The sequence below is a fragment of the Quercus lobata genome, chromosome 5 (assembly GCF_001633185.2).
Source record: "Quercus lobata isolate SW786 chromosome 5, ValleyOak3.0 Primary Assembly, whole genome shotgun sequence".
NCBI classification, from domain to species: Eukaryota; Viridiplantae; Streptophyta; class Magnoliopsida; order Fagales; family Fagaceae; genus Quercus; species Quercus lobata.
In genome coordinates this window covers 22689366-22713601 of record NC_044908.1, presented here as the reverse complement: position 1 = coordinate 22713601, position 24236 = coordinate 22689366, and the positions used below count along the sequence as shown (strand labels likewise).

The following is a 24236-nucleotide window of genomic DNA, read 5'->3' as shown; positions in this document are numbered from 1 at the left end:
ATTAAACGGATTGACTGACGTGGCTAACTGGCTTTGACGGTGTTGAATGTGCGCAAAGATCTGACAAGCACGATACTATTGATCTCACCTGTTGAGGTTATCCTTTGCTTCATATTTTGCCTTGTTTTCTAACAATTCTTTTCTTTGAGTAAAAGGTAGAAATAGTGTGTAAAAAAAAATCATATAATTTCAAAAGCAATAAATTAAACCCTTCAATTTTAGATAGTAACAAGCTAAATCATAGTATAGTTTCAAAAATAACAAATCATATAGTTCTGTTACTTTTTAGAATCTCATGGATTCATTTTTGTTAATTATAATTATAACTTATAACATTTAGTTAACCAAAAAAACTTATAATATTTAATTTGTTACTTTTAAACTTATAAGATTTATTTTGTCATATACTGAAATTATAGGGTCTTAAATGAAATTTCTCTTCTTTCTTTTTTTTCTTTTTAGATTTCCAACTACTTTTTAAAATATTTCTCTTTTATGCTCATTTCATGTTGATTTGACTAATATTTGACCTATAATAATTTAACTTGGCTTAAATTTGAATTTTTTAAAGAATTTATCCTTTTTTCTAAATCAAATTTTGGAAACATAATTACATTAACAAAATATGTTTTTTAAAATAGAATTTACGCTAACTTGATTGTGCACTTAAAATCATGTTTTCAAAACAAAAACAAAAAAAAATAAAAAATAATAATAATAATATAAATTTGCAAATAATTTCAAAACTTTGTTGATTTAAACAATTATATTATTAAAATAATACTATTTTGCAAATTTTACGAAGAACGCAATTTTAACCTCTTTGAAACGTTTCTAATTGCTGCAATTCAAAATTACATATATGCATAATTTTAAAGTTTATTTTAATTTTTTAGACTTTAAGTGTGCTGATCGTCTCTTAGTAGATTACTTAGGATATGCTTTTAAAGAACAAGTGTTCATGTGCCTCTATATTCTAGAAAAGAATATGAGTTATGCATAGTAGCTAGTTTGCTAGTTTCTGTATGATCACTTGCAAATCTGTTAAAACTTTGTAACCGTGAAATTGTTGAATTATTGATACTTCATACTTCTTTCATTTTTATTTTTACTTCACTCAAAGTTTTGGCTTCTCCAAGTAAATGTGAATTAATGAGACATATTATGAGTTATTTTAAATGGGTTTTGATGAATAAATTTGTACTGTCATTGTGTTGATAGACTTTATTGTTCAATTTAGGTGGTTGCATAAGAGATTGTTGTACCATATTTGCACTTAAATGTGATCTGATCCCTTCATAAGAATCACGTTTTCAAAACACAATTTAAAAAAATAAATGTTGTATATTCATAAATAATTTCAAAACTGTGTTGATTTAAACAATTATTATTAAAATAATATAATTTTGCAAATTCTGAGATATTTTAAATGGGTTTTGACGAATAGATTTGTATTGTTATTGGAGTTTAGCCCGGGATTTTGTGTTGATAGAATTTATTGTTCAATTTAGGGGGTTGCATAAGAGCTTGTTCTACCATATTTGCACTTTATGATTTGATCCCTTCCTCTACCATAGCTCACAAAAAAAAAATCAACGACTACCATGGTAAGCAAAGTTCAAAAACTTATCCTCGGTTTATTATGTCTGCTACTCTTCCTGGAGCCATCTTCCCAGCAAGACACATTAGTGCAAGGACATGAAATCACTGAATTAGTTTCAGGTCAAGGAAACTTTAGATTGGGATTCTTCCCCCTTGTACGTAACAATTACTATTTAGGCATATGGTACAATGACAACCGTGCACCCCTACATGAGAATGTGGTGTGGATTGCCAATCGAGACACTCCAATCTTTAACAATTCTGGAAGTCTTACTATTGACGGTTACGGGAATTTGAAAATTTCATACAATGGGGGGCTTTCTATTGTGTTATATTCTGGACAAGCAAGTAATGATACTGCTGCTGCTCTACTTGAAAATGGTAATTTTGTACTGCGTGAACAGAGTACAGGGCGACAATTGTGGCAAAGCTTTGATTATCCTACTGACATACTTCTGCCAGGAATGAAACTTGGAGTTAATCGTAAAACAGGACATATTTGGTCTCTAAGATCATGGAGCGGCTCTATGGTACCTAAGGTAGGGGACTTCACCTTTGGCATGGATCCTAAACATACAGATCGATTAGTCATCTTATGGCATGGGAACAACTATTGGACTAGTCAGGCTTTGAACAACAGCCATTTCAACTTACCAAATTGGCTCTCCAATTTTGACTATGTATCGAATGAGAATGAAACATACTTCACTTACTCTATGGGAAAAGACATCACAACATCCCAACGGTTAACTATAGATTACTTGGGAAACCTTAATGGTTCCAGCGGAACTCTAGTCCGCTGTGATCCTTATTACGGAACTGAAGGATGTGCGGAGCAAAAGCTTCCTCAGTGCAGGATTATTGTTCAATATAATACTTATTCCGATGGGTTCTTGTACAAAAGTAGACATGGATTCAAGTTTAATGAAAGTGACATCCTGTCCGTTAGGGATTGTGAGGCCAAGTGCTTGAACAATTGTTCTTGTCTTGCTTACGCATCTACAAATGAGGATGAAGATGCTGGCTGTGAAATTTGGGGCTCAGACTCGTCTTTTTCAGTTCATCCTACTGGTGCACGGAGAGTATACATGCTTCTTCGTAAGTCTACCTCATGCTCAATTTATCACATTAATCTATACTAATAAAAGTATTGCATTTAATTTTGCGAACTCTTGTTGCGCCTTTTTATCCCAAAAAAAAAAAAAAAAATTTCATTTAAACATTATTAAATGCAAAGAAATAATAAAATATTATCTTTACGAATCCAATTATTTAATATTGGAAACTATTGAGTTGCTAGCTTTACAAATCAAACCATAAGCAATTATACCAATCCATTCATATAATTTTACATAATCATTACTCTTCCTTGTTTCACTCTCTTTTTCTCCACATCATTTCTTATCTAACCATTATCCTTTCTCCAAGCCTTTCTCTCACTTTTAGGCTCTTCTTCTTCCATTATTAATACCCTACTTACCATTACAGTTCCTCCAACCCTTCCTTTCCCTATTTTTAACTTTTCTTCTCCCCCTTCTTTTCTATTATTACTCCTTTTGCACATTCCTAATTCAATTCATGTTTTTTATTTTTTGTAGCTAGCCTTGCTTTGGCTTGATGAATTTTTTTATTTCTGACAACTCCACATTTTTTTCTTAAAAAAAAAACAAGATAGAAATTCTACTCTAGTCTAATCTTAGTGTATATGCATGCGAAGCTCCCTCCTAAAGGCTTAAATCACGGCCCTCGTCCCCCACACCCCACAAGTACTTATACTTGTGGAGCAACCGTTGCACTAAGTGTGTGTGGTGGTGACAACTCTACTTTGGATTGATGTGTTTTAGTGCTTTTCTATTTGCGGTTCTTAATTCTCTGTCACATATCCCCTTCATCCCTCTTATGACTTTAGCTAAGTGAGAATTGTTAATTATAGAAAACATGTATTTTTTAGAGTATTTTTTATTTCATACAATAAGCGAGAGATCTATAAATAAATACCTACTTTACTATGTTCTATACAAAGTAGGAACATTTCATATATGCATGGCTTTAATTTGTATTAATAGGATTGATAATTTGGTTGCTTGATGTATACAACTAAATTAACGGATTATTTTGTTGACGACATGGTAAAAATAGATAAATACGCATTATTGATTTCTTAACTAGTTGAATAATTGCCATAAGCTTTATCTCTAGTGGGTTGTGATAAAACGAACAAAAGAACAAATCCGATTAGTATTATGCAAAAAAATTTATTTAATGTTGTTCAAACTCTTATAACACAAATTCTTCTGACAAAGAACTGTCATAGAAGGATCCATATAGTTTCTTATTATGGAATTAGAGTTTTTAAGTATGTATTTGAATAAGAGTTTCAATGGTTGAAGTTATCAATAGTTTAAACTATGAACAAAGGGTCCTAACCCCATCAAAAGATTTGTAGCCCCTATAGCTCAAAGCCAAAGCGATAAATTTTATCGGTCTTAGTTTGATTTCTAAAGCACAAGTGGTTCATGTATCTCAAAGAATAGTAATGATAAGAAAGAGAAAATGAAAAGAAATATTGTTGCTAGTAGAACATTAAAAAATTGTTTCTCCTTGAAGCAGCAGTTGATTACAAGGCAAACAGGTGGTGGATATGGCCTATTATCGTGCCAGTTGGGGGATTTATTATCACCTTGTGCTTCATATGCTATGCATGCAAAAAAGCCAAAGCAAAAGGTAATTGATTTTCCAAATATAAATGTTTCAGCTATACTACTAATGAAAGCAACAAATTTTCAAGTTATATTTTGCATGTTTGTTAATCAGGAAAGAGACAAAAGAAACAAAATATGCTAATACAAGAACTTGGAGGTAATGCAAGACCTACCACTGTATTTGAAAAGGTACATAAACAAAATAAAGATGGGCAAGCAAATCATGAGTTGCAAATCTTCAGCTTTGAAAGCATTCCTGTTGCTACAAGTAATTTCTCAAGTGAAAATAAGTTAGGAGAGGGTGGTTTTGGACTAGTTTATAAGGTTAGTTCTTGACATCTCTCTCTCTATATTTTTGTAGGAAAGTTGAAAATAAGACCTAGCCTAGCTAATCCAACTCATCCAATCAATAAATTAACTCTTGAACTGAGCTCAATGGCTCAATAGAATCTTGACAGAAAATTAAATTAAATAATGTTAGCAAAGACTGAATAAAGATATTGTGTAAAATATTACTAACGCAATATACTTTCAGGGTAAATTATCTAATGGGCAAGAAATAGCAATAAAGAGACTTTCAAGAAATTCTGGACAGGGATTGGTAGAGTTCAAGAATGAAGCTGTTCTCATTGCCAAACTCCAACACACTAATCTCGTAAGGCTTTTTGGGTTTTGTGTTCAAGAAGAAGAAAAAATATTAATCTATGAGTATATGCCCAACAAAAGCTTAGACTTCTTTCTCTTTGATAGGTCATATGTTCATTGCTTCGAAATTTTGCTTACATGATTTTTTTCTTCTTATGAGTCAATCAATACTTATCATTTCCATTACATTATTTTCTATTTTGAGTCAGATTCTACTAAAAAGTATTTATTAAATTGGAAAAAACGCTTCAACATCATTGAAGGCATTGCTCAAGGACTTGTTTATCTCCACAAATATTCAAGACTAAGAGTAATTCATCGAGACTTAAAAGCAAGCAACATTTTGCTTGATGAGGAGTTGAATCCAAAAATATCTGATTTTGGTATGGCTAGAATATTTGGGTTGAAAGGATCAGAGGAAAACACAAATAGAGTTGTCGGAACGTAGTAAGTATTTTATTTGTGTGTGTGTGTGTGTGCGCGCGCTTTTTCATACACTAAGTTTATTGGTCAATGTTATATCAGCGGTTATATGTCCCCGGAGTATGCAATGAATGGCGTCATTTCAATCAAAACTGATGTATTCAGCTTTGGAGTCCTATTATTAGAAATTGTGTGTGGCAAGAAAAATAATAGTCGCTATCAATCTCATGATCTACTCAACCTTATAGGATATGTAAGTTTCTCACTTAACAACTTATACATGGAATTTTGAACTTTATAGTTAATGTTGTGTATACAATTGCTTGTATCAGGCATGGCAATTATGGAATGAAGGTAAGGGTCTAGAGCTAATAGACCTTGCAATACTAGATGAATCATGTCCTATATCTGAAGTATTGAGATGTATCCATGTCAGTCTCTTATGTGTACAAGACCAAGCAACAGATAGACCTACCATGCTAGATGTTGTTTCTATGCTTTCAAATGAAACCCTTCAACTCTCTCCTCCAAAACAACCTGCATTTTTTATCAACACAGTTGTAGGAGAGCTAAGGGATTCTATAATTGAGTCAGAAAATTGCTCCTTAAATAATGTCACAATTTCAGTGATGGAAGCGAGATAAAATATTCTAGTTATGTGTGAATGTATTATTAGACACATGCCTACCTAATTCACAAGACAAGCCTGTATCAACGTGTTTAACGATTTACTAGAATTTTTTAAAATGTCATATGCCTATTACCTGATTTGTTTTATCTATCTTCTTACCGTATCTAATGTGAAGAATATTGATGCTTGTACGAGTTTACTAATTTAGTTTTTGAGATTAAAAAAAAATTATAAATAAGATAGTATTTCAAAAATTTGGCATTCACTCCATAATAATTGTTCTTCATCTTCAGGCCAAGACATCAATTGATTTTTGCTATATAGGCAGGAATTGAACTATAAATCTCTTATTCAACGATAAGAGACTTTCCCAGTTAAGCTAACTGGTGTGAAAGACTAGGCCTCCTGCCCAAAACTTTTTCTACTGGGTTTTGGCACTTAGCCCACGCGAATGGGTTGGAGTTGTGTTTACTGCCTCTTAAGAGACAATGGGGATTCCATTGATGTTATTATCCCTCTTAGGCAAAGGGTTTTACAATGGAGTCACCACTTATTTTAATATGAAAAATAAGAAAGTAAGAGAATTGAAAAGATACGTCAATGTTCTTCATGATTTGAAATTGAAATTGTACATCTCTTTGATAAAAACCAAATATTACATTGATTTGGTCTTTGATACAATCTAAAACAATATTCAATACTTTGATTCATAGTCACAATCTAGAAATTGAGAGAAGTTGTGAGGAAGAGAGGGAAGGTTCCTCTGTACCTATATTTCCACCACCAAGCTTCAAAATTGTGTGAATATTAGCTAGGTAAATAGGTTTTTGCTCTAAAGTTTCAGCTCTATGGATAAAACGTGGTAGGCTGATTTTTGAGCTAAAGAAAGAGTTTTATATTGAGTTTAGGGTATTGCTAATGACTAGTTTTTTTTGTAGTAGAAGAAGCTTTTATCACCCATGACACTAATTTGGTGTCTTGGCTTGGGTTGCTTTTGTTTAAGGAAGAATTTGGCATGCTTTTAACATGATTTGGGAAATAAAAGGGCTTGCTCTAATTGGCTGCCTTTTGTCAACTATTTTGGATTGTTGGAATACTCACCTAAGTGAGGCCTAGTAATTGGAGTTAGCTAATGAGTGCAAACTACGTTTTAAAGGCAAAAATGGTTTAGGATAGAAACTTTGGGTCACAGACAGCCAGAGTTTTAAAGCTCTTTGAGTTGAAAATTTCAGGTACAAGACCTCCTCCATAAGCCAAAGGTGCTACCAATATCCCTTACCCACTTGTAGCATGCATGGGCTGGGCTTATACAAAAGGTTCAAAAGAAACCAACTCATACCCTCCAAACCACATTTCCTCAATTTCTCCCATATGTTGCATGGGCCTGAGCCATGCTTTAAAAGGATAAAATATAATAAAATACATGAATTTGATCCACAAGGCAGTTGAGCTTGGTTGAATTGGGCTTATAGAAAATGTGTCACAAAAATGGGCATCAACATAGGTCATACGAAATTGGCTAGCCCAAGCTCAGTTTCTAGGTAGGTCACTTTGAGCAATATATTGCTTTGGACCAACAGGTCGCACAACAAGTGCAAGATCAACTTTGCACGCTCCATACTTCGACCCTTTGCGTATTGGCTTGGTAGGCTAGATACCAAGAGATAAGTGAAAACCTCCAATTGCGTAGGAGTTGCACTTTGTCCCGCTTGGTGGACAAAATCTTCTCTCCCTTTAGAATTCTTTCTCCCTTTGGAATTTTTTTTCCCACAAATTTTTGCCCTCTTTCACCTAAGAGGAAAGAAGAATCTTCCAAAGCAAACAAATATCTAAATTTCCATCAAATTCATTCCTAAGCTCACTTTGTTGCAGTAAGATGATTCCTTTGAGAGTGCTAAGGAGAATAGAAAGCGGTAAAAACCTCTCTGATTCGATCACCAATGATGTTGGACAACTCTTCAGTAACTCAAGATGAACCCTTCAACGCTTCTTTCGCTATATACCCCCTCCATCCTTTAAAGGAAGGATATTGTTGGGGGAAGTCTTGTTGTGTCACTTTGGACTCGATACAATTCATACTTATAGTAACTCAATATAATTTAATGATATCTTTCTATGAACTTAATATAATTTCATAAGATATTGTCAAAAGTCAATTATTTAATTTTTATATATTTAGTATTTTTTTTAAATTTTGGTTTTATTTCTAAAGAAAATTACAAAAAAATATCTATATCTAATTATACAAATAAAAGAAAAACATTTCAGGATTATAAATAAAAATATGTTTTTTTCATTATAAACTCTATAAGTTTTAAAACTAATTAAAAAATTAAACCATGAGTTTTGAAAAAGTAACCAAAAAAATCCTTATAATTGTGAAAGTAACCAATTAGATTTTAAGATTTCAAAGAGTAACAAATTAAACTTTTAGCCTATATTAAACTCCAAATATAATGCCTTCAAGTTTAATTTACTACTTTTTAAAATCTCAATATTTAATTTATTACTTTTAAAATTTTTAAGGTTTAATTTGTTACTTTTGAAATTATAGAGTTTAGTTTGTTAAACTCCCTAAATTAAAGGGCTAAAAATGTAATATTCTCTAAATACAAATTTGAAAATTTTGATGTTATGGGACTAAAGAAATTTTTATTTCAGTTATTTTATTATCCGTATGATAAGAACTTTTGGCGCAATAAACAACAATTATTGCCAATTAAAATATTACAATATTGTCGAAAATAAAAATATTTTTTATACAAATATAATAAGGAAAGCATTTAACATCATAGGTCGGAAACATGGAAGATCCTAAAGGGCCTTGTGACCCAAATCTATAGTGAACGATCCTCAAGAAAAGAGCCCACTGACCCAGTTTTTTCATGGGTGACAAGAGGCCGAAAAATAGCCGGCTACTCGTAAATGAGCAGATGAGACTAAAAGACTCACAAGAAATGTGATCCAAGTCCAACCCATGGTACAAGCCCTTGATGGGTCAAAATCTCAAGAGTGAATGGGGATGTTTTTTGATCCAGCTGATGTCTTTTTTATCCTTCTAGCCGAGGAAAGAAAAAAATATATATTCAAAATCAACAGCAGCATGTTAACTATTTCGTTTAACTCCAACTCAGCATAATTTTTAATTATTGATACATCGAAATCAAATGCAAGTTCTAAGAACTCATAATTACTAATTAGCATACTATTATGATTTTCAACTCTTGATCATTTTGCCTTTAGAATTATGATTGAAACAACTATATCTGCAAGTTTTTTCAATCAACTCATCCCTTTTCAATTGTTTCTAATCCCAAATACAATATACAACAAAAAAAAAAAAAAAGATATAAAATTCCTCAAAATGCCTAGTACAAACACTTGACATCCCTGGAATTGAGACCATCTACTTGATTACCTTAATAAGCAGGGGTGCAGTCAGGAATTTTTACATGGGGGGGCCGATTCGAACCATGAAGGTTGAAATCAACGACGATGAGTATCATCGTTGTATGAATAGTCTATATTTTTAGGTTGATATGGACCTTCTTTGAGATAAGCTCGTTGAATTTCATCTTGTTTGTTGATAGAGAATTCACATATTTGTTTATGTGATCCTGGATCACGATCTATCTCTTCAGATTGAATTCTTGAACATTTGGAGGGGTTAGGGTGTTCATCAGGCATTAAAGTATCAACATTTGTTTCTACAGCCACAGGTGTCCTAATTTTTGAATTGCTAACATCTTTTTTCTTAAAAAATGCATCAATTGTTTTTCGTTTGCTCATAATTCTTTTAACTTTAAGAATATGACTCAAAAATTAACCTGAAAAGAAGTTTAAAAAATAAAAATTTTAATTAGAAATTTTTACTTAGTTATATGGATGTTATTCATACTCAAGAAAAAACAAAATTTCCACTATAATTTAAACATACAATCCATTTTTAATACGACTTTAATTAATAATAAGCCCTCAAACAAAAACAAAAATTAAACACACAAGTATTGGTACACAACATAAACCAAACAATTTAACAACACCCACAGCCACATCCACAGCCATATGATATCTAACTAATCAAAAATAGGTAATAAATCAAAACAATTTTACCTTAGAAACTTTGTCTTCACAAAGTGCAAAGATGGGTCACCCGTGTGGCAATGCCTACTGCCTCTGCCTGACTGCCTGCAACTTTAGATCTTCCCTTCAAGACTCATCACAAACAATCTCCCCATGCCTTCAATCATGTATTTCTCTAAAAATCTATGAAAATATAAAGAGCATGTGAATATTTAGGTGTAAATAGTTAATAAAATAAAAAAAAGACACTAAAAAGAGATGAATGTCTAATGCTTAAGAAAGAGAAGAAAACTCACTAGTCACCAAGTTCCAAAACTAAAGCTGATGAAGAAAGAAAAAATTGGTCATGATTTTTTGTTTTCTTTTTTCGAACTGTGAGTACAGAGGACTAGAGTTTTGGGGGCTGGTAGGTAGGCAACGGTATCAGTGGAAATGAAAGTGTATCAAAGAAGACAAAACAAAAGTAAAGAAAGGGATTCTGTGGGTCAGTGGGTGGATTTTATGAGATGAAGAGAAAGTGAAGTTTTGTTTTTTGTGTTTGAACTTGAGCGGGCCAACTTGTTTTATTTGGAGTACATAAGGTGATAAGGCCTAAAACTAAATCCGGGCTTGGGAGAATATTTGAGCTGGGCTTGGGAAAATAGTTAAGAGTGGGCCATGGGGGGGCCGGCTGTCCAATATTGGGGGGGCCCAATTTTTTTTTTCTACCTACTCTAATGAAAAAAAAAAAAAAAAATTGCAGGGGCTGGGGCCCCCCCAAGCCACTATGTGGCTCCGCCCCTGTTAATAAGAGATAGCAAAGATTAGGTTCTTCGTGAAGAAGAGAGAATAAATGGATTTGCTTTTGGAGACGAAAGAACAATGTGGTCATTGACCACGCCCTTGTTTGTTAATTTTGTCTAAATGAAATGCTAATGAAGGAGGAATAGAATAGAATAAAATTACTAATATGAAATATAAATAAGGAAAATCAACTCAAAATTCAAATACTATAGCTGGCAAATCCCATAAAACCCTCCAAATCAAATAAAAATCAAGAGAAATGATATGTCTACAACATTTTTACAACAAATCCTAAGTCGCAAGTTATTACTAGTTGTTATTGTTGGGGCAAAAAATTAATCTTAACGTTAGTTTGAAATTTAAACCAATAACGACTAACCACCTATGATTTGTTGTAAAAATGTTGTAGACGTAGCATCTCTCAAAAATCAAATCTCATACTAGCTAACTTTTTTTTTCCTCTAAAAAAAATAGTAATGTTACAGTTAGAAACTATTTTACAACATTTTTACAAAATATTGATGTGGTCAAACCTCTTATTGGTTTTCATCTAAACCCACTATTAATATCACTTTTTCATTTACCAATAATCACTCACCACATAAACAATTATAAATTTTTTTGTAAAATAGTTTGTATTTCTAGCATTATTCAAAAAAAAAAAAAAATCTTGTTTTGAGAAGACCATACTAGCTAACTTAACTCAGCTTCAATTCTCTCCAAAAAATAAATAAATAAAGAGTAATGTTATGTCTACAAACTATTTTATAACATTTTTACAAATTGCTAATATGGTTTAAGCATTTTTCAAATAATTATTGGTAAGTAAAAATGTAATATTAGTAGTGACCCAGATTAGAGCTAGTAAGCATTTCTTTTTAGAACTCATTTCTCTTTCCCTTATGTGTATGTTTGTTTTTTTTAAAAAAAAAAAAATAGTTTGTAAAAATATTATAAAACAGTTTGTGAGTACAGCATTACTCATAAATGAATAAATAAATAACTCAGTATCAATTGATGAGCATGCGTCGTATGCTTTAATTACATTACTCATTTAATAATAGTCTTGTAAACCTGCCTTGTTTGGATTACTAGTTTACTACATAGATCGTGCCATTAAAATACGCGTATATTGCTACTAGTTTAACGTGACATGACCAGCCAACTCCATGTCAGATTAATTGTTTATGTTACCTTCTTCTTTACTGTATGTTTCCTTATGAGTCCAAATCATCTGTCTCACATTTTCTATTCCACCCCATGCTCCACAAATCAAAATAAGCCACATGTCTCTTAATTTCTAATTTTAAGTTTTTTTTTTTTTTCCTAAAATAAATAAGAAAGAAAAAACCCAGCACATATTCGTCCCCAAACCTCCCACCACCAACCTCCGCCAAACGCCACTGACATAAGTTTGCCGACACTATCAACTCCAATCATAGCCACTGTATTGCCACCAAGTTCAGGAAGAATTGCAATCAATTTGAATACCCACCACCATGTCATTGTTGACTTTGTCTTGGTCCCTTATTCTTATACTGATGATTATATTCTTCCCCGCTTATATTCTTCCCCAATGGTTCAACTCCAAAATTTCAAAATTTTGAATCATCATGAAGAAGGTTTCCAACTAATATATTTCTTAAGAAGAATAAACGTAGTTAGAAATTTCAAACATTCAAATCAAAATTAAGAAGAATAAGGGCCTGGGACCAGCAGCAACATCATGTTCTATTTACCTAATCAAAATCTTCTTTGAGTTTAGGTTGTGCTCCTTGGGGGCGTACAAAAAGATGAGAAGTAAGAGGAGGTGGTCTGGGAGTGATTAAGGGACAAGGCAAAGTCAACAATGATGGTGGTGGTTGTGGGCATTCAAATTGAATTTAGATCTGTTTGGACCTAGTGATTGTGACTAGAGTTGACGGCGCCAGTGAACTCATGTCAATGACATTAGCATTGGGCAAAGGTTGGTGGTGAGAGGGTTTGGGAAGAATATGCGCTGGGTTTTTTCTTTCTAATTTATTTCAAGTAAGTTGAATAAAATAGCTTAAAATTAGGAATTAAGAAACATGTGGCTTATTTTGATTAATGGAGCATGGGGTGGAACAAAGAGTGTGAGATAGATGATTTTGATTTGTTTCCTAACCCGGTAAAAATGGAAGATTTAATGGCACGCTTAAATTATTTGTTGCCATCATTAATATCAATTTTTTACTCACTATATCAATAGATTATTAAAAAAAAAAATTGTAAAAAAGTTTCAATCTCTAGCATTATACTAAAAACCGATTGGTATTTTAGTTTGATAATAAAAAAGTTATTATTAAGAGTCGATGTCATAGGATGAAACTCTCTCAAAAATAAATATTTTTTTAGTCAAAGTATACCTTCAATAAATGTGAAGATAAGTTAGCCCATGTGCTTTGAGTTTTTTTTTTTTTTTTTTTTGATAAACCTTAAATTACCCACACGCCACCATGTACTATGAGTTAGTCTCTCTTTGTTATCAAAAAAATGAGTTAGGCTGAATTTGTTTTGGCTTCAAACCATTTCAGGAAATCCTTTTACACCTTTCCTTGTGTTTGGTTGTGCATGGAAAATAGAATTTTCCGGAAAAGCATTTCATTTGACTGTAAAATAAGCCCCTTTGACCCGTAAAATGAATTACTCTTCTGTTTTACCTTCAAATCATTTCTGGACTCACAGACACGCAAAGAGAGAGAGAGAGAGAGAGAGAGAGAGAGAGAGAGAGAGAGAGAGAGAAGAGAGAGTGAGCTAGATCGCGCCCCAACCCTAGACTCGCCAGCGAGATCGCGCTGTCGAGTTCGCACCGCCGAGATTGTCCTGCCAAGATCGCGCTGCATGAAGCCTGCCGCCGCTTGACCGGTCTCGTCGCCCATGACACACCCACCCATAACCGATCTCTCTCTTTCTTGATGTCCCTCTCCCTTTCCCTAAATTTGCAATCACTCTTTCATCGAGTTCTCAGTTTTCATTTTTGTTTTGATTTTTGAACTAGGTCTGATTGTCGCCGCCACCTAAAGTCCATCATCATCGCCCTCTAGATCACCTCATCCTCCTTTGGGTCAGATCATCTCCTCTTCTTGGGCCGATCTCGTAGTTTGCCACTCGCCAATCTATCTCCTCCTCTGGGTCGATCTCTTCGCCAATCTGCTTTCTTTCTTTGATCTCTGATTTTTTTGTTGTTGTTGTGGTGGTGGTGTGGGTGGTGGCGTTTTGGTGGTTTCTGTGTTGTGTGGTAGTGGGTTTTGTGTGGATAGTGGTGGATTTTCCGTGGATGCTAGTGTGTGGGTGGGGGTGGATTTTCTGATATAAAATTTGTTTGGAAGTTGTGAAAATGGCTGAGAAAATGTGAAAATTTTGTAGGAAAATAGCATTTTTAGAATGTTACCAAACACTGAAAATCGTTTTTCGGACTATTTTCCATTACACACCCAAACGTCCAGATTTTAATTTCCTTACGGGAATTCATTTTCCCTTGCATTCATTTTACACTCAAAATTTGATTTACATCAAACCAAATGCAGCCTTAGTCTCTTCAAAATCGGATTCACCAGTCACACCAAGGCTCTCTCCCCCTCTCCTACGGCTACTACAATCCAATGTAATTGTAACCACTCTGAATGTCAATTTTTCAAGACCAAAGGAGGCTATGATGGCGTTGAATCTATGTAAAGATCTAACAGGCATTATTCTCACCTGTTGAGGACCTTGAGGTATCCTTCGCTTCTATTTAGCCTTTTCTTTTTCCCTCTTAACTCTCGTTCTAAAGAATCTAAACTTATAATTATTGTTTAACAAAAAAAATTATTTTAATAAAAGGTAGAAATAGTGTAACAAAATAAATCATATAATTTCAAAAGCAATAAATTAAACCTATAAATTTTAATGGTAACAGGCTAAATCATAGTACAGTTTTTTTTTTTTTTTTTTTTTTTTTGGGTATAATCATAGTATACTTTTAAAGATTCAAAAAAAAAAAAAAAAAAGAAGAAGGTAGTTTTATAAGTAACAAATCATATAGTTTTGTTACTTTTTAGACTCTCATGAATTAATAATATTTAATTTGTCATACCCTGAAACTACGGGATCGGATCTTGAATGAAATTTTTCTTCTTCTTCTTCTTCTTCTTTTTTAATTTCTTTTTAGATTTCCAACTACATTTTAATATCTTTCTCTTTTATGCTCATTACATGCTGATCTTACTAATATTTGACCAATCTATTAATAGCCAAATCTCATAGAAAATTTAATTAAATTTTCAATTTTGCGCCATATGTCTCATTTAATCCTATTTAATTTTAAATTTTGTACCAAGTGAATTATTAAAGGTAAAAATTGAAGAGTCCAAATCCAATTAGATTCTAAATTGGATTTTAATTTGAGTCTAATTTTCTGTCACATGTCCATCTAAGATTTTAATTTTTATGGCAAGTAAATTATTGAGTGCAAAAATCAAAGAATCTAAAACCAATTAAATTCTAAATTTTATATATATATATATATATATATATATAATGAGAAACCATTACATATTTTAGAAATGTATAGTTAAAAAAAAGTGGAAATTAATATTATGTATACTTTAAACCTCTTCTAAAAAAAGAATATAATTTGAACTGTATAATTGTGATTGTTTTTAATTGTATCCATGCATATGCACGAGGCTATACATTAGTAATTATTTAAACTAGCACCAATTTGAATTTTTTGAGAACCTCGCCTTATTCTAAGTCATGTTTTACATCTACAATCTTTTTTTTATTTTTTATTTTTTAAAAAGGATTTACTAGGCTAACTTGATTGTTCTCTTAAAATTTTATTTTAAACAAAACATTCCCAAATAATTTCAAAATTGTGTTTTTTTTTTTTTTTTGAGAATTCATCTTCATCGTATTAATAAAGAAATTAGCCAAAGTCAGCTAAAAGTACATCAAAAACTAGTGGTGGAACATCCTCCATCCACACTAAAACACCATCAATAGTTTTTGCAAATTTGGCTAAAGAATGAGCAACTGAGTTCCCCGATCTACGGGTATGAGAAAAGGAAATGCAATTACAATAAACTAAAAATTGCTTAACAGAAGAAATCAAATGGCCAAAAGAAGAGAAAGAGTCCTCTTTTTTCCTTAAGGCTGAAATAACCACCTCAGAGTCTCCCTCGACAATAAAAGAGGGTAGATTGAGGTCCATAGCAAGGGCGATAGCTCGAACAGCTGCAAGAGCTTCAACTTCGTCAGATGATGATGGCTGCTTGATCTTTTCTGCCAGGGAAGCGAGTACTTTTCCATGAGAATCACGTACAACAACTCCCAATCCTGCTTCCTCTGTATCTTTGAATAACGCACCGTCAAAGTTGATTTTGATGAGCGATGGAGGAGGAGGCTCCCATTTAGGCTGAGACCGTTGAGGAGGGAGAGACTGCAACGTTGCTGTTGCATTTGCCTCTTTAAACTCATGGAGCATCTGCCTAGCTGAAGGGACAACCTGGGCTAACGGAAAGGATTTGTTGCTGGTGCGAAGCTGGTTCCGGCGAGACCAAATTGTCCATGTGATTGACACAAACATCTCAGGATTTTTGTCTTGTTCCAACACAAACCTGGCCAACTCGAAAAAGTTTGAGAATTTCTTAGACCTGCAAAACAGCCAAATCAAGTCAGTTTCCCAGATTGCTGAGAGTGAAGAGCAGTCCCACAAAGCGTGGTAACCATCCTCGGCCTTCACGTTATAGTGGCAGCAAACATCATCATCAAGGACCTTCTTGCAAACCAAATTTTTCTTGACCGGCAGAGCTTCCCTACAGGCCCTCCACAAAAAGTTTCTGACTTTATTTGGCACCGAGAGCTTCCACAAACGGCTCCAAAAACTTGTGGCTTCATTTTGGGAGGGGGGAGATGGTAGTGGACCGGATTTGTCTTTAACAAGAAACTTGTAGCCAGACTTCACATTATAGACTCCATTAGGTACATGAGGCCAAAAGAGCTTATCCTCAACCTTAGTCAGGCTAAGGGGTATTCTTAAAATTAAGTCAGCTTCCATAGGAGCAAAATAACCATATAAAACTTCCCTATCCCAGCTCCTTGATATGGGGTTTATGAGGCAGTCAACTGTAGCTTCCTGTAAACCATCAATTGTTGGGGATAAAATTCTTGGATGCTCTAAGCTAGGCAGCCAAGGATAGTCCCAAATCTTGATGGTTTCTCCAGTACCCACTCTCCACCGGGCTCCTTTCCACAATACTTCCCTACCCTTAAGAATAATGTGCCAAGCATGTGAGCCACTAGGATTATCTAGGGCTTCCATAAAAGAACAATTAGGGAAGAATTTACTTTTAAAGACTCTATGCAAAAGCGAATCTTTGTTGTGAAGAAGACGCCAAGCTTGTTTGGCCAACAAAGCATCGTTAAAAATAGCCAAATCTTTAAACCCCATGCCCCCTACAGATTTAGATTGGGTAAGGGTTTCCCATTTCACCCGATGAACCTTGCGTCTGTCTCCCCACTGACCCCACCAAAACTTCCTAATAAGGCTCTCCAACTCATTGCATAGGCCGAGGGGAAGTTTGAAACAGCTCATAGTGTAGGTGAGAATTGCTTGCACTACTGCTTTAATCAAGATCTCTCTCCCTGCCTGAGAGAGCAGTTTTTCCTCCCAACCTTGTAACTTTCTCCACATCTTCTCCTTGATGTAGTTAAAACTAGCTTTCTTCCTTCTCCCCACAAAAGATGGTAAACCTAGATATTTCTCATACTGCTTGATCTCTAACACCCCCAAAGCTTGTTTGATGTGCTCTCTTGTATCTTCAGAAGTAAGCTTACTAAAGAAGATGGTAGTTTTATTTTGGTTGATTTGTTGGCCAGAACAACTCCCATACACATCTAGTATCTCCAAAATGTTATTGCACTCCCTTTCTGTAGCCCTGCAAAAGAGAAGACTATCATCTGCAAACAGAAGATGTGTTAGTCTCGGGCTATTTCTGCATAAGGCATAACCCTTTATGTCACCACAATTGGCTGCTTGAGATATTAGGCCATTCAACCCTTCAGTACACAGCAAGAACAAAAAAGGGGATAGTGGATCACCCTGTCTGATACCTCGGGTTGGGACTATCATACCTTTAGGCTCGCCATTGATCAGGATTGAATAAGAGACAATAGTTAAGCAAATCATCATCAATCTGACCCATCTTTCATCAAACCCCATTCTCCTCATCACAGCTTCTAAATAGGTCCACTCCACCCTATCATGTACTTTACTCATATCAAGTTTTATGGCCATGTAGTTATCTTTCCCTGTGTGTCTCTGCATATTATGTAAAGACTCAAAAGCCACCAAAATATTATCTGAAATAAGCCGACTTTTCATAAAAGCACTTTGGTTTTCAGTGATAATATTTGGTAGAATTTTTTTAAGCCTATTTGCTAAAACCTTAGAAAAAATTTTATACAAAACATTACACAGGCTAATAGGCCGAAATTCAGATACAAATTCCGGATTTTTAACCTTTGGAATGAGAGTAATAAAAGTGTGATTAAGGTTAGTAGGCAAAGATGCAGAATTAAGAAAATAAAGCACAGAAGAGGTGACATCCTCACCCAGTAATTCCCAATAGTTTTGATAAAAGATAGGGGGCATACCATCCGAGCCTAGGGCTTTTAGTGGGGCCATTTGCTTGATTGCTTCTTGCACTTCCCAAGCTTCAAAATCCGCCACAAGACTTGCATTCATCTCATCATTTATAATAGGATAAATGTGCTGGGTAGTATTCTCCAAATTGGTGGGGTTGGTTGACATAAATAAATCTTGAAAGTAGGCTACTATTGTGTCCGCCACTTCATCTTGATTACCACACCATGTGCCATCAGATTTTTTAAGAGAAGATATGGAATTTTTTCGAAACCTTTGTGTAGCTCTTGCATGAAAATACCTTGAGTTCCTGTCTCCAAATTTGGCCCATTGTAGCTTAGATCTTTGCAACCACATCCGGGCCTCCTTTTCCATGAGTTTATTGAGTTCAGACATCAACTCTCTAACTCGAAAATTCTGCCCAGTTCTCATTGCTTCCCTTTCGGCCTTCCCAATCTCCTTCTTCTTCAGTTCCAGCTCTTTTCTCACACTTCCAAAAATTTTCATGCTCCATTTCTTCAATTCAATACCACATCTCTCTATCTTTTTTATTACTTTGGTACCCGGGTCAGTTGGGTCACTCACCGCCCAAACTGCTTGGACAATATCAGTACACCCTTTCTCTGTTAGCCACATTTCTTCAAACCTGAAGGGTTTAGATGCACTTGGTAGGAGCAAATTTCTTGGCACAATCCACAGTGGACAGTGATCTGAAGAAAAAGATGGTAAGTGATGTACCATGGTCCCTGCAAATTTAAGCAGCCAGTCACTGTTAGCCATACCCCTATCTAATCATTCCCACACCGAATGGCCATCATTGAAATGCTTCTTCCAAGTAAATTGAGAGCCTGTGAACCCGAGATCCATAAAACCACACTCGTCTATGTCATCTCTGAAAACTTGCATTTGTGTTTGGCTCCTAACACTACCACCCAATTTTTCAGATTGACGGATTATTTCATTAAAATCCCCTAAACAAAGCCAAGGAAGTGTCATTCAAGAATTGAGTTCCCGAAGAAGATTCCAAGACTCCATTCTTTTGTGTGTCGCAGGCTCACCGTAAAATCCAGTGATTCTCCAAGCTCCTTCTTTTCCTTTTTCCACCACCACATCAATGTGATTCTTAGAGGACGTTTCAACATGTAGATCCACTAAGTCTTTCCAAAGAAGAGCCAAGCCCCCAGCTCTATTTATTCTTTCCACAAAGTGAAAATTATCAAAACTTAAATTTCTTTTGATTTCATTTAGCCTTACTTCATCTGCCCATGTCTCGGCTAAAAACACGATAGAGGGATTTTTTGCTCGAATTAAATCTCCAAGCTCCCGAACTGTGCATGGGTTCCCAAGCCCATGACAGTTCCATGCTAAGAAGCTCATTGGGATTGGCGGGGTTGCTCAGCAGCCTCCACCAATGAATTGTGTACTTCCTGAGAAATTTGAATCTTCTTTCGAGACTGTTCTCCCTCAGCATCCCCTTCCACTTCTATAGGACGTTTGCCTAAAGTTGGAGCATGCATGTTTTCTTCTGAGAATTGCTTCAAACGTGCCAAACATTTCCAGGTTCTTAAACATAATTGGTTCCCCTCAAGATCACGTGATTCATTAGTGGAGTCATGTGCAACTTTATGGGGTGCAAGAGTGGACTTTTCACATGCATGTACCTGATCAGAATATATAGGCAAGCTAGGAGACAACTCATGCAAAATACCCGGGTTAACAGTATAGGAATTATGAGTATCAAATTTATTTAATTCCATATCAATATCCTAAATTTGAGCTTCAAAGTTTACCATATTTGTGTGCATGTTGGCAGGCATCATAGTAGGGGGAGATTCAGGACAGTCCAGAATATTATCTTCATGGAAAGTTTGAGTGATATTAGCCAAACTACCTGGGTTTCCTATATTTTGGTTAACCTCGGAAGAATTAAGGTCAACCTGGTTTGTAACAGCTTCCTGTGGTGGCGCCGCCCCTTGTGATCTCCGCTCCTGTTCACTCCCGGTCCTCACAGGGATCTCTTCTCCACCAAAATCACCCCCTGAACCTGGAACAAACATAACAGATCTTCGTCCTACTGAGAATGGATCGGCTCGAAGCCATGGACCGTATTCTTGTTGATCCAGAGGCAACGAACCCTTACTTGAAAGCCACACATTGCACTCCTTCACGTCATGAGACACCATCCCACACCAGTAGCAGTAGTTTGGCAACTTCTCGTACTTGAAATTAATCCAAACCTCTTTGTCCCTACCCAGAAGGACTTTACGCCCTCTGCTAAGGGGTCTCGTGATGTTAATGCCTACCCGGATTCTTAGAAAGTTACCTCCGATTAACTCACCAGACTGTGAGGCTCTTGATACTTCCCCAATGCTATGTCCGATCCCATAAGCTATCTTCTCATTTAGCCTATTCACTGGGAGGCCGTGGATTTGAACCCAGAACTTGACTGTATGAAACCTAATTTTCTGAATAGGGTAGGACCCATCATACCGAGACAGAATGATTAGGTGTTTATCATACGTCCATGGTTCAGTAGCTAACACCCTTTCTGCTTCATTCTCATTATCAAACACAAAAAGCAATATATGATTTCCCACATCCTGGATTTCAAAACCGTTCCGGGTTTTCCATAGTGGCTTGAGAGTTCTTCCAACCACCTCGATGCTAAGCGCCCTTCTTGTCATAAATTTACCTGCAAGTATCACCTCTGTAGAATCCTGGTTTTCATCATCCAGGGTAACCTTGCTATTTTCTTCCTCCAAAAGGGAGAAACGTTTCCAATCGTCCAGAATTTCTTCCATTGTTCGAAAGCCACTAAAAGAAAGAGAAGGATTACTATTTCCCCACCCCAAGAAGAAAGAGACCACTAGCCCTACTATTAACGTTGTCAATAGAGGGGATGAGTATCACTCCTAAAGGAAGATAATGAGTTCTACAGTCTCGCCGCCCTAAACTAGGTTAGAGAGACGAGAGCAGAGAAAAAACTATTCAAAATTGTGTTGATTTAAATAATTATATTAAAATAAAATATTATTTTGCAAATTCTACCAAGAATATATGCACACTATTTTAACCCCTTTGTAAAGTTTCTAATTGCTACAATTCAAAATTACATGTATGCATGGAAAATTATATTTTACTACCCTAAACTATACCCTAGATTACACTTTGCACTCTAAAATTTTCGAATGCATGTTTTGCACTCTAAACTATGACTCTTGTTAAACCTTGCATCCCAACGTTAAGTTTGCTGTTAACTTGGATGGAAATCCAAATTTTAGGGTGCAAAGTATAATCAAGAATATAGTTTAGGGTGGTAATGTGTAATTTATTCTTTATTTTTAAAGGATTGAGAAGACAAGCAATTGGGTTTTTTCACATGATGTCATACTTTTCCATCCAAGTTAACTAAAGTGTAACAAGTGTCATAGTTTAGAGTGCAAAATGTGCACTCGAAAAGTTTAGGGAGTAAAGTGTAATTTGAGGTATAGTTTAGGATGGTAAATTATAGTTTAGGATGGTAAGGTGTAATTTTTCTTAATTGGTTAAAGTTCATTTTTATTGTTTAGAGTGAGCTGATCGCCTGTTACTAGATTATGTTACGATATAATATTAATGAACAAGAATATGAGTAATGCATATTAGTTTTGCTAAGTTCGGTATGATCACCTGCATATTGTTAAAACTTAAAACATTATGGCCCCATTTGGTACACTTACTCAAACACATGTTTTCAGTTTTTAAATAACATTACACGTATTTTCAGACACTTTTTTATTCACACGTATTTCCACGCATGTTTTCAAATAACAAAACACATGTTTTTTAGTTCATATACCAAACATCCCTTATAGTTCTAAAACTGTCAATTTGTTTATACTTCATTAATTCTTTTCTTTTTTTTTCACTTCACTCAAAGTTCTAAGTTCTCCAAGTAGATGTGAAATGATATTGAGACAGATTCTGTGTTATTTTAAATGGGTTTTAACAAATAGATACCTGAGTTTAGCACTGGATTTTGTGTTGATACACGGAAACTTTATTATTCAGTTAAGGTGGTTGCATAATATAGCTTGTTCTACCATTGTTCTGATCCTTTCCTCTACCATAGCTCACCAAAAAATCAACAAAGTATTTTGGCAAGCAGAGCACGAAAACTTGTCCTCGCTTTGTTAAGTCTGCTACTTTTCTTGGGGCCATCTTCCCAGCTAGAGACATTATTTCCAGGACAGGAGATCAAATTTCAGGATGGGGCTTTAGTTTCATCTTAAGGAAAATTTATATTAGGATTCTTCGAGCTCAAAAGTAACAATTACCACTTAGGAATATGGTACAACGACAACCGTCAACGCCCGGACAATTTAGTGTGGATTGCCAATCGAGACACTCCTATCTTTAACAATTCTGGAAGTCTTACCATTGATAATAACGGGAACTTGGAAATTTCAGACAATGGGAGTCTTTCTATTGTACTATACTCCGGAGAGGAAAAAGGCAATAATACAATTGCTGTTCTACTTGATAATGGTAATTTTGTACAGCACGAACAGAGTTCAGGGTGACAATTGTGGCAAAGCTTTGATTATCCTACTCACGCACTTCTGCAGGGAATGAAACTCCGAGTTAATTGGAAAACAGGACATACTTGGTCTCTGAGATCATGGAGAGGCGTGAATGTACCTGAAGTAGGGGACTTGACGTTAGCCCTGAACCCTAACCAAACAAATCGATTGGTCATCTTATGGCATGGGAACATCTATTGGACTAGTGAGCCTTGGTACAACGGTTGTTTCAAACATTTAAATTCGAACTACTATGTTAGCCATGTATCAAATGAGAATGAAACGTACTTCAATTACTCTCTGATAAATCAAGACTTCACAAAATCCACATCATTAACGATAGATTACTTGGGATACCTTAATGATTCCGGTGGAGCTATAGTCGACTGTAGTCCTTTCACTAATGATCCCCCTTATTTTGAATTTTATAATGGATGTGCGATGAAAAAGCTTCCTGCGTGCAGGAGTCCTGATTCCAATATTCAGATATTTACCTATTCGTTGAGCGACAGCAGCAAAGGATTCATATTTAATGAAAGTGACAACCTGACCATTGTGGATTGTCAGGCCAAGTGCTTGAACAATTGTTCTTGTATTGCCTATGCATCTATAAATGAGGATGGCGATGCTGGCTGTGAAATTTGGAGCACATGGCCAGAAGATATAAGTCTTAGTTATTATACTATTTCTTTCAGATGGATAGTATACAATATTAAATCACCAAGTAAGTCTACTTCATACCCAATTTATCACATTAATGTATATAATTTACATGTACATACAATGAGTAAGAATAACAGATGATATGCATGGCTTTGAGTAATGTGGCTGCTTGATGTATGAAACCAATTAATAGTAAATGATAAGAAAGAGAAAATGAATAGAAATATTGTTGCTAGTAGAACATTAAAAAATTGTTTCCCCATGAAGCAGCGTCTGAATATAACAAGTGGTGGAGATGGCTCATCGTGGCAGTTGGGGGATTTATTATCACCTTGTGCTGCTTATGCTATACAAAATGCAAAAAACACAAAGCAAAAGGTAATTGATATTCCAACTGTAAATGTTTCAGCTATACAACTAATGGAAGCAACAACAAATTTTCAAGTTATATTCTGCATGTTTGTTAATTAGGAGAGAGAAAAAAGAAACAAAAT

General features: G+C 34.9%; 1 protein-coding gene across 1 annotated transcript; it reads left to right on the top strand.

The window, feature by feature from the left end:
- The first annotated feature begins 1604 nt into the window (after window positions 1–1604).
- Window positions 1605–6016, top strand: LOC115990180 (G-type lectin S-receptor-like serine/threonine-protein kinase CES101). The gene is made up of 6 exons (XM_031114031.1): window positions 1605–2700; window positions 4417–4628; window positions 4840–5057; window positions 5166–5396; window positions 5475–5625; window positions 5705–6016. The coding sequence occupies exons 1-6, from the start codon at window positions 1605–1607 to the stop codon at window positions 6014–6016; spliced, it is 2220 nt and encodes a 739-aa protein (XP_030969891.1).
- Window positions 6017–24236: the final 18220 nt, after the last annotated feature.